This window comes from Eriocheir sinensis, unplaced genomic scaffold (assembly GCF_024679095.1).
Source record: "Eriocheir sinensis breed Jianghai 21 unplaced genomic scaffold, ASM2467909v1 Scaffold457, whole genome shotgun sequence".
Lineage (NCBI taxonomy): Eukaryota > Metazoa > Arthropoda > Malacostraca > Decapoda > Varunidae > Eriocheir > Eriocheir sinensis.
Window position 1 is genome coordinate 187,288 of NW_026111784.1, and position 11,197 is coordinate 198,484.

The 11,197-nt window shown below is 46.7% G+C and overlaps 1 protein-coding gene across 1 annotated transcript; it reads right to left on the reverse strand.

Annotated features, from left to right (window-relative positions):
- Positions 1-1,960: 1,960 nt before the first annotated feature.
- On the reverse strand, positions 1,961-8,286 carry LOC126992418 (protein Wnt-7b-like). The gene is made up of 7 exons (XM_050851156.1): positions 8,243-8,286; positions 7,432-7,661; positions 4,852-5,020; positions 4,455-4,554; positions 3,301-3,456; positions 2,382-2,553; positions 1,961-2,112 (listed from the first exon to the last, which is right to left on the reverse strand). Exons 1-7 carry the CDS (start codon positions 8,284-8,286, stop codon positions 1,961-1,963), a joined length of 1,023 nt encoding a protein of 340 aa, XP_050707113.1.
- Between the last annotated feature and the right edge of the window lie 2,911 nt (positions 8,287-11,197).

An 11,197-nucleotide genomic window follows, 5' to 3' on the forward strand; every position in this document is an offset into this window, starting at 1 on the left:
ACACACACACACACACACACACACACACACACACACACACACACACACACACACAGTCATATCCATGCGCCCTGAGGGGAGGGTGAGGGGGCCCCCATTCCGCCTCTTAATTGTGCGGCGCGTATAGTTACTTATAATTATAGTTAAATGGTTAGTTTAATAGATAGTTCAATAGTTAGTTTGTTAGATCGTTAGATGGTTAATTACTAGAAGTTAGTTAGTTAGGTAGTTAGGTAGGTAGACACTAGGAGATTCAAGGGAGTATACGCTACAGCTGAGCCTGGCCGCGGTGCTCGTCTCCTCATTGGCTTCTGGGCTTGTGGTATATATATAAACCACAGTTTACCTTCTCCAGGTTTCTCCAGGTAAGTACTCATTTGTCGACCAGCCAGAAAAGGAGGGAATACAGCAGGCTGGGCTGGGCGTCGATTACTTAGGCCAGGATTCGAACCCAGGCCTCAGATTAGTAGTCAAGTCACATTTTAACCAATTCACCACGAAGGCACCGATCACAGCTTTATTACAAGTGCATTACTGCATAAGAAAGATGTATTTCATATATATATATATATATATATATATATATATATATATATATATATATAGGCTATATATATATATATATATATATATATCAACTTCTATGAGGACAGCTTACATGTAGCACGCTCGTGGGTGTTATGGGCATCACAGGAAGGTTTGTAGTTTCCAAGTTATCTCAGCTCGCCAGAGGAAAAATAACAGTCGTAGAAAACTGGTTGCCCCGTCCGTCATGCCCGTGAAGCTGCAACCTGTGGTTTGTGACGCAATTATGAGGCCACATCTAAGTGTAAATACAGTTGTTTGCCGAATATCAGCCTTTTGTATGACATATCGAAACAATGAATGTATGTATTTGTCATATAATAAACTCGAAATATAGCAAAGATCTCACTTCATCCCTGAAATGACGAGGACCATGGAAATATTGCAGCAGTCGGACGGACGGGCGGACGGACACACACACACACACACACACACACACACACACACACACACACACACACACACACACACACACACACACAGGGCAGTAGATGTGTTTCTAAAGTCGGGATGTGTTTAGAATATATTAGTCGGTCTGTCAGAAATGTCGCTCCACCGGCGGTCACTCGTGGTGACAGCAAAAGACGTTATCTAAGGGAGTCACAAAGGGATATCACAAGAGTATTAATAAAAGATCTAGATATACCATTTTCATGTATATATTGTAAAAAATATATGTAAAAGCTCTTCTTTCTGCCTTGCAGTTTGTGCAGAGACTGTTTAGGCTCCGTCATGGCAAAGCGTTGTATTAATATGTATCTCTGGGAATGATATGCAAATATTCTCACAGCACTTGATAAATCTCAAGACAGATCACTGATTACGAATATCCAAATTGTTTATATAGCTCGTAAAAGTGTTAGTCAGACTACTCGCAACTGGTGTTCCGTCAACAGCTGCCTCAGGAGTAAGCGTTGTGTTGGCCGCCTCTACATGGAGGGCGTGTGTTGGTTTATGCTTCGCTGCCAGGTCAGAGGAGACACCAGCACCTAATGTCGTCTGACAAAAACACAGACCCGTGCAGATCACATAGGGAGGTACAAGGCAGTCGTTCTTGTTGAGGGTTGGCTGGTGTGGATCCTTAGCTGGACACCCACTGATGGTGCAGAAAGCCTATCACCTTTGTTCGTGTCTGCGCATCAGGGGAGAAGAGAGCATTGGTGGTGGCGTCCATGTTGTAAACACGCGGGCCACCTAGCACAGCGTTTCAGGCAATGCCATCCATTACGGAGTGTTTGTACGACGTCACCGCTCAGAGATGTCTCGCAGTCACTGAAGAACCTTGTCGATGCTGAACGAAACTATGTCCCTCGCGCCCTCCAATGAAGAATCTCTCCCGGGAGAGCACAGCCTCGCCGCCTCCCGCTACGGACGGTCACTTGCAGTTGTTCTCCTCGGTGTCCTCCATGCAGGTGTGGCACTGCACGTAACAACACCAGTGAAACTTGCAGTTGCAGTGCCATGTCCGTGTGTACTGATGAGTGTTGTACCCGCGGCCGCAGCACAGCAGGTCACAGCCACCTGGCCCTGATGATGAAGAGGAGCAGTGAAGGTCTGACCGATACTCTGTAACTCTAACTCTGTAACCATCACTTTGTAACGGTGCACTGTGCTGGGAATTTATAAAAAAAGCTCTGCTGGGTCACAATTATTGTGTCGCGTTATGTCGAATTTTATTGCATACAGCCCCTTGGAGTTCGGCAGGAAACTAGCAACAACATTGATGATTACGCTAAAAGGTGTGGAGAAACAAACACTGTAAAATGCAAGTAAATTTTGAGGTCGCAGCATATTACCTGACGAAGTTCTGTTGCATTTGCGGCCCACGGTGCCCGGCGAACCCACCGCGGGACTCATCTGGCAGTAGTTGGGACTCCTTTCCAAGTACACGAGATGAAACTTGCGGGGCCGTCGAGCTCTTCTCCTGACCCTCTCCAGACGCAGGTGAGGCGTGGATCTTCTCCGGCCCTGAGCAAATAAGGAGAATCACTTTTGCAACGAAAAATTCGTTGCTGTTCCGCCTCACCACTGGCGACATAAGTGGCTTCCTGTAATGCTATCAGTATCAATGTATGTAGGTGGGAGAGTATTATAATTATTATTATTATTGTTATTATTATTATTATTATTATTATTATTATTATTATTATTATTATTATTATTATTATTACTATTATTATTATTATTACTATTATTATTATTATTATTATTATTATTATTATTATTATTATTATTATTATTATTATTATTATTATTATTACTATTATTACTATTATTATTATTATTATTATTATTATTATTATTATCATTATTATTATTATTATTATTATTACTATTATTAGTCCTATTATTATCATTATTATTATTATTATTATTATTATTATTATTATTATTATTATTATTATTATTATTATTATTATTACTAGTAGTAGTAGTAGTAGTAGGAGAAGGAGTAGGAGGAGGAGGAAGAGGAGACATGGAAACATGGAAACATGGACGAGCAGGCAGCAGAAAGCCTATTGGCTCATTGCGGGACTGCCTGCTTTCAGTGATTTAATCAATTCATCAGCCATAGGAGTGGCTTACGGGAAGGATTAAAGCACTTCTGGAGGAGGAGGAGGAGGAGGAGGAGGAGGATCATGATAAGAAGAAGAGGATGAAGAGAAGATGAAGAGGGAGAGGAGGTGAATGGAAGGGGAAGGGGGTGGAGAATACCTTATGCACTGAGACGGACTTTGCCTTCCTGTACTTGTGGAAGAGGTGCTTCCCGATGAAGGTGAAGGGCGGGAGGGTCTTCCAGCAGGTCTTGACGGTGCAGGAGCCCGACACGCCGTGGCACTTGCACTCCGTCCTCATCCCGCTCCGCACCGCCTGGGGGCAAGACGCGGGTTAGTGCTTCACGCCAACATGGGGACACGGCACCCCCTTGGCACCCCTGGAGCTGCACTCCCCCCTTCCCCCACCGCCCCATAGAAAAGGAAGTGTTATCCATTTCGCGATGATTGTAGTAATGAAAAAAAATGATCGCTATAATAATAATAATAATAATAATAATAATAATAATAATAATAATAATAATACATGTTATTATTATTATTATTATTATTATTATTATTATTATTATTATTATTATTATTATTATTATTATTATTATTACTGTTATTATTATTATCATTATCTTTATTAGCAGGTGTTGTTATTGGTGGTGGTGGTGATGGCGGTGATGGTTCTGCTGTCGCTGCTGTCCTTGCTTCTGCTACTCTTGTTATACTGATAGAGCAGCCATCAGGATGAAAGGTAGCTATACAGTCGTTCTATTCATAAGCGGGTGCATACGCTATAGCTGCACGTGCTGCGGTGCTCATCTCTGTACCTTTGGCCTTTTGAGTCTGTTAAGGAAGAACCCAATACCCCGGGACACGGGCCAATGTGATATCCGGGATTGCCACAGTTTACCTTCCCCAGGTTTCCCCAGGTACCAATTTATCGACCAGCCCGGAAGGGAGGATGAACAGCTGGGTGAGCTGCACGCCGACTGCCCGGGCCAGGATTCGAATCCAGGCCCGTGGATTCGTAGCCAGGCGCGCTGACCACTGCTCCACGGATGCGCATATTATTCTTAGCAGCAATATTAATATACTCAACAGGAAAAGTATTAGGAAAATAATGCTAGAAGAGAGATAACTAAAGTGCCTTTAGTAACAATTATTACACTTCTAACAGCCGCATGTGCAAAGGAAAAAATTGGAGAATAGTGGGAGCAGGGACAAGTAGGGCAACAATATGCAAATTTTCTAAGCAAGAACAGTTTCTGGTGAGCATGCACGGAGCCGCCGCTGCCTTGTGGAGGCGGCGCCCCGGACACTAACCCTGCGTCCCGCCCGGTTGTTGTGCAGGTTCATGAGGGCGCGGCCGTCCCCCTCCACCTCGCGGGCGTCCAGGAACTTCTTCGCGAACCTGACCCCGAACCTGCAAGCGGCCGGGAGGAGGAAGGAACAAGGGGCCGATGAGTATGGGGCTGCGTGCGTAACTTGTTGAATCTGTCTCATTATTGTGAGTGTTGGTATATCAGTATTTGGGTGTCCTGTGTATGAAAGTACGCTGTTTGGTGTACATGCACACGTAAGCTTGCTTCATTCTGAATGCCCCGCGTTTATCATCTTTCATATATGTTTTATTGGGGCATGCATTGACAGTAAGTCTGTGATATATATGTCCAGGAGAATGAAGAGTTCAAACAGGACATTCTTAACATACACCTCTCACCTAAAGTCGGCGCTGCAGCCGCCCCATTTCCACCCGGAAGAACTGTACCGCCCTCGCCTGCGGTCGTCACAGCCAAAGGTGGAGATGTTGCCACGGGAGCAGGCGGTCGTGACGCTGTGGGTGACTCCCGCGCTGGTCACCGCGTACGTGTAGGCGGCCTCGCGGCTCCCTGTGGATACCAGTGAGAGGATTGGTGAGGGAGAACAGGTGAGGGCCTTCAGAGGTGCACCATCGCTCACCGCACTGAACTGTTCCTATTTGTCAATAACTAACCTGACATCCATTAATATTTTTGTTTTTTAGAGGCATAGCTGTCATAATTCACAAGAGATTAATACACTAGGAACTTTCCTTTGTTGAGAAAAAAAATGTCAAGGAAGCCTTCAGCCATCCAGGTAACCACACCAAGAAGTCATTGTATATTCTTTTCCGTAGATCAACACAACTGAGTTACGACAAATCAGATCATGTTCGCTGTTACTTATTTATGAATTCCTGAAAAAACTAATTAACATCAAGACAATTATTTGATTCCAAGACATTCTTTGCGTGTAATGCGGCGTTCGGAAGAAGCGGGTGAAGGACTGCTGCCCCAGGCCACCGGTGCGGCAATAACCCAGCAATGCCACATTCAAGGGCGGCCTGTCTGCATGTGTTTGCCTTTTTCGTCATAATCACCGGGCGGCCCCTCGATGGTGATGTCCCGAGGGCTGATGGCGGGAGCAGCAGCACTGAAGAGTTCTGTGGCGTTATGTTTAACGTCTTGCCTCCACGAGATTATATGCCGAAAATGACCCACAGTTTGCTGCCTGCACTTTATGTCAGGCATGTATGGCGTCGCAGAATCACAGAAGTCATGTGAGGTATTCTCGTCACAGATTTCATGCGGATACTTGCTGATGGGCCGTTACAACGCCAGAAAACGGGCACACAGATAAAGAAACCCAACCGGTTCTGGCACCAGCGCTACGAGTGATTTATATACAAAATTGTAGGGGACGCGTGGCTGGTGGGGCTGAGGCCGGCCATTAAGGGGGTGACTGGGCTTGCTGGGGAGGGGGAGGAGGCGGCCTACAGCATGATTGACGGGCGGCCACTTTTGATGCTCACCCAACTAGCTCCTTCAAGGCATGACACTTATTACTAATAAATTTTACTTTCGGTGCAATGATGGCCACGCTGACCACACACTGGCTCCCTCCCCTCCCCTCAGAGATGGGTTTGGCCAGCGAGAGTGAACTCAGAAAGACCCAGTATTTATATATTTTGCATCTTACGAATGCTGTAAAAGTTGTCTGATAATGTGAAAACATACATGAACTTTAGCGTTCATAATTAATGTGTTCAGTTAATGTGCATCTGCCACTGAAAGAGGAGCTGCGCCCCCAGCACAAACTACGCCACCGGGCGGATGGCAGGGCGGGTGTTTTCTTGTCCCCGGCCATACAGGCTTCGTGATGCGACAAATGATCTGGTTCAGTCCGGGGCCCCATCCTGCCCTGCTCAACTCACTCCCCTTGGTTTTTGTAAGATAATGTCCGCGGGCAGCGAGCCTCATTGGTGGCTTTTGTGCCAAATTCCCTCCGTTAGAAAAGTATCATCCAGAAGAATGTACCGTAACTGATTGTTAAGACTGGTGGCACAAGACTTTCTTCATTGACTGTCCACAACGCTTTCACAACGAGGGGGTGCAGGCCAGTCCCTGAATAGTGAACATGTCACGCAGTAAATCGGTCTGCAGATCATCTTCGAGAGGAGTTTTGAGCAAGTTGAAAGTTACATGAACACGGACACGTAGTTGGTAAACACTCATAACAAACCTGCTCATCTTGTAGGAAGGTTTACGAGAAGAGTGTTGTTCGGTGAAGAAATATGGCAAGCTGACCATGTCCTGGGGGGATCTTAACAGGCTAATGGACCTTTGAATTGGGTTTTAGAGAACAAAAATGACAATCGGTACAAAACGAGGATTACATGCTATTACGTAAACAAATAGAGCTGAGGGCAAAGAAGGAGATAAGTAGGGGGAACAGGGGCTCAGGCAGGGAGCAGTGAAAGAGACGTGAAAAGGAACGGTGCGCACGTGTTGAGGGTACGAAGCAACCCTTGTGGGGCGCTGTTTGCTCACCCTTGCCCGGCGGCGGGAGAATAATGGGGACACGGTCGCTGAGAGCCTCTGGGAGCGGGGATGGCTTGCTGATATGTCGCAAGGGTTAATCCCATGCTCAAGTGCGGAGAAAGGTTACATATACCTTCCCCTCCACGACAGCTTAATGGTCAGGGATGCAATGCAGTACGTGCAGCTCGGGCTACTTTAAGAGGTTCATCTGGAGTTTTAGAAGCCCAGAAACATGAATGACTATATCGCCTTACTCTTATATTATGATTATTACATATGATCCTGAGCGACAGAAGTACAAGTAACATCCTGACGAGTGAGAACGAGGGTGTTACTGTCACGGTGCTCGCTTCCATCTTTGTGTTAGTAAGTGCCATACAAGCTGCATAATATCAATCAATGTCTGAAATGTGTAGTTTAGAAAAGCATGGATGAAACCTCGCCAGCCATTATTAACTGACCCACAAGAACGATGTGGCCGAACGCGCTGCTGCTGGTAGACGCCAGGGAACAGTTCCACCGATGATGCTGGAACTGCCGCTGGCACTCTCGCAGGCCCGCCCTCGCACCTTCACTGATGGCCACCATGGCGTCAGGCGCCCGCTTACAGATGCGGCTCTGGCGGGGCGTGAGGCCGGGCACCCGCGAGCACAGCAGGTGGGCGCCCAGGACCCCTGCTGACGACACCGTCCTGGGGGAAAGGAAAGATGGGGTGAGGGGGAGGCAGATTAAGTATACGTTAATGTAGGGACGACCTGCAATGCATCATGATGTGAAGCGCCACCACACACGAACTTACGCCACACGACTCTACGCACTATGTCATTGTCCGAACCTTTTCAAACCATGTATGGGCTACCATGTACTTCCCCAGACCAGCCATGCGTCCCGATACACCCATGACAAAAACGAGTATGCAGACACTGACATTACTCGTCATCGTCTGGCGCATTGCTACCATCATCCCAACCTCCACATTGCCTGTTTCGGAATATCGACGTCGAGCACGTAGTAACTCACCATTACGGCGAAGATTGAGGGACACATCATACACGCACGTTGCATAACTAAGTCGGTTTCATTCTTTAGCCTGTTCAAAAGTAAGGGATGGACTTCACTGCATACTATTTGTGCTGCTTCTCGAGAAAAATAGTAAACACTATTGTTTTCTTTAAAAAAATATCTCAGACTAGGATGCCGGACAGATGACCGCCCCGAGGCTGCCGGCGAGTGGAGGGTTGGACTTAATGATCAGGGAAGTTTGCCCTATACTTAGCGGCCGTGAAGCTCTTTGATTGCCGGGGGTGTTGCCCCATCCCTGCGTGTATCGCCGAGGGAGAAGGGAATATCCGCCACGATTAGCATAACAGAGGAGTCGGTCAAGTGTAAACGCGCCACCTCAGCTGTCTGCTAGCGGCGGTGTACTCGTGTTTTGTATTGCTTTCTGGGGCCGAGTTCCTACAATACTTTTGTTCCCTAATATTAATGTCATCACAATGCTTCTGAAAACACTGTATTACCTCAATTACTATTTCCATAGATAAATGGCCGCCATCAAGTATAGCAAAGTGGTAGGGCGACGCCTTGGATGCGCTGCGTCAGTCCTCACTCTTTACAATCCTTCTAGTTCATTTCTCACGTAGTTTTAAGTAATTCCAGCCGAATACTCACGGAACGTGCCTCGTGTGACACACTTGTTAGCTCACTGAACAGCGTCCCTCCTAACTAGCCTTGATATTTTCAGTGAGCCAATTCGTACGCGTGATGTCACTCGTCGCCGTGCAGGGCAGCTCACCGCCAGTGATTGTAAACATTTCCTGTCCAACTTTGAAACTGATATCTACATTCCGTGTTTCTTTAACAGTAGTTTATGCCACTTGATATTTTTGACACCAGTAATGACATACTTTTGGCAGTGTTGTAAAGTGTTTTCCTATTAAAATGGCTCTATTTTTAAGTGATTTGCTGTCGAATTTACGAAGAAAAGTAAGGTGAATTGAAACCTGCTGCATAGCCAGAATCTTGACTTTAAAGCCCAACGATTGCAAAAAAGTAGCAAAATAACTTACAGTTCCAGGTAAGATTAAGATGCAGGAAAAAGGGATACAGGAATTATCAAGTTTCGAATCCTGCCGTGGCCGGTCGGCGTGCAACTCACCCAGCTGTTCATTCCACCTTTCGGGATGGTTGATCAATGGGCACCTGGGGAAACCTGAGGAAGGCAAACTGAGATACCTCGGATGTCACGCTGGCTCGTGTCCCGCGGTGATGGGTTCGTAACCACTACAGGCTCAAGGACCAATGCGACGGATATGTATACCGAGGCCACGCTCAGCTACAGCGGATGTCCCCAAATATACCGTACTTCTATATAGCCATTTATGCCTGATCTGTACCGAGACGTGTGAATTAATCCCGGAATACGTGCACTCGCGGCGGTGAAAATCAACTTCAGAGCATAATGATATGTACGAGAAGTGTAAATACTCTTGCTGGGTGTTGTCTTCAGCCTCCCGGGTGTGACGTGAGCCGCGCACCGCAGGGATAGGAGATTGTCAGCTCGTCAGTGCATCTTAAGACTAAATGAATAAAAGTATCAGTGTATCTTTAACTTAGTAACTTACTGTCGAGAGAGAGAGAGAGAGAGAGAGAGAGAGAGAGAGAGAGAGAGAGAGAGAGAGAGAGAGAGAGAGAGAGAGAGAGAGAGAGAGAGAGAGAGAGAGAGAGAGAGAGAGAGAGAGAGAGAGAGCATCCTATCATCATGTACTACCACAAAACCCATTCCTCGTGATCCTCCATGAATTTGTAATGAATTTCTTTTCTCCTATTTTGGGCAATCCTAGTCACAGGGCGCCTCGTTTGTTTGTTCTCCGTCCCGGGATGGCCTGGCGTAGGGGGCGGGGCGGTTCGGGGGGGAGGGGGGGGGGGGGCTGGGAGGGGTCGGCGGGGCAGGGCGAGAGTTGGTGTCGGAGGGACGGTGGAGCTTTGGGTGGACGATGGGTGGAAGTTATTAGTGGGAGGAAGTGGATGCTGTGGACGGGTAGACGTTGGTGAAGGGATGGAGGAAGGGAGAGACTGATAGTGGAAGATGTAAATAAACGTAGGGTGGAGGTTGTTGGTGGAGGGATGGATGGATCGGTGGAAGGTGGTGAAGTGAGAGTGATGGTCGAGAAGCCGTAGCGATCGCGTAAAAAACAAACAAAAAAAAACACAAACATGAAACCACTGTTATCCAAGAAATCTAGTCCTTGTTATGCCACGCTAGGGCTTCAGGAAAGGCATGCTCAGGTAAAATGTTTTCCGTACATTTCCAGGTAGGCACATCTCTAGGAAGCCAGGGGTACGGACGCCCTCTGCTGCCTGAAGCTACAACTTCCATTAATTAAACTTCTCCTTTTTCAATATTTTTTCTACTAAATGAAGTTCAACAACTGATGAATAAAACATGTATTCAGTTACTGCGTCAGCGTCTTGCACATCGTTTGAACATTAATTGGCTGGTCTGCTGGGCTGTCTGAACAGCCATCCTCAGAAGTACCTCGTCGGATCATTATTTCAAGCCATCATCGCATCGCCTGGGCAGAAAAAAAGGGCCTCGCAAACCACGGAGCCTTGGTGTGGAGGCAGTTGTCCACCTATACGCTTTATTATCGTCCGTCTCCTTCCACGTAGGTCATATCAGAAACCGATGTTACTGTTGTGATTTTAACCAATGCATAGGAATATTGATATAGTCCTGATGAAGTTTACATATTTCCTTTTAATATTATTTCATTATTATACTTAATTAAAATTTTCAACTTTCCAGTGTAGTGTCTTCTCTTATGAGAGCTAATTGGTCTGGTGCGTACAAATTGGCAAACATATCCCACTGCAAGACACCACTGAACGCACACGACGCCCCAGCACTGCGTAGCGACAGACTATACGCATCAGATCGTCACTTCTACGTACAGACAACTAAACACCAAATGGCGGGAAGCACACAGCTCCTGGCATTGTCGGGAGGCTTTCAAATTGGTCAGGAAGATGACACTTGAAATAAAACGCGGTCGCAGTACGAAAAAATGAACACTGATTTTCTGGACTCCTGCGGCAGGGGCGGCGCGTCACCTGCCCCATACATGTGATGGGGTGCCAGGGAGGGGCGGCGAGGCCCATAATATCTCACCGCTGAGGCGCCCCGCTGTGACCACCAAATACCTGGAAAATTGTTTCCAGTAGGCC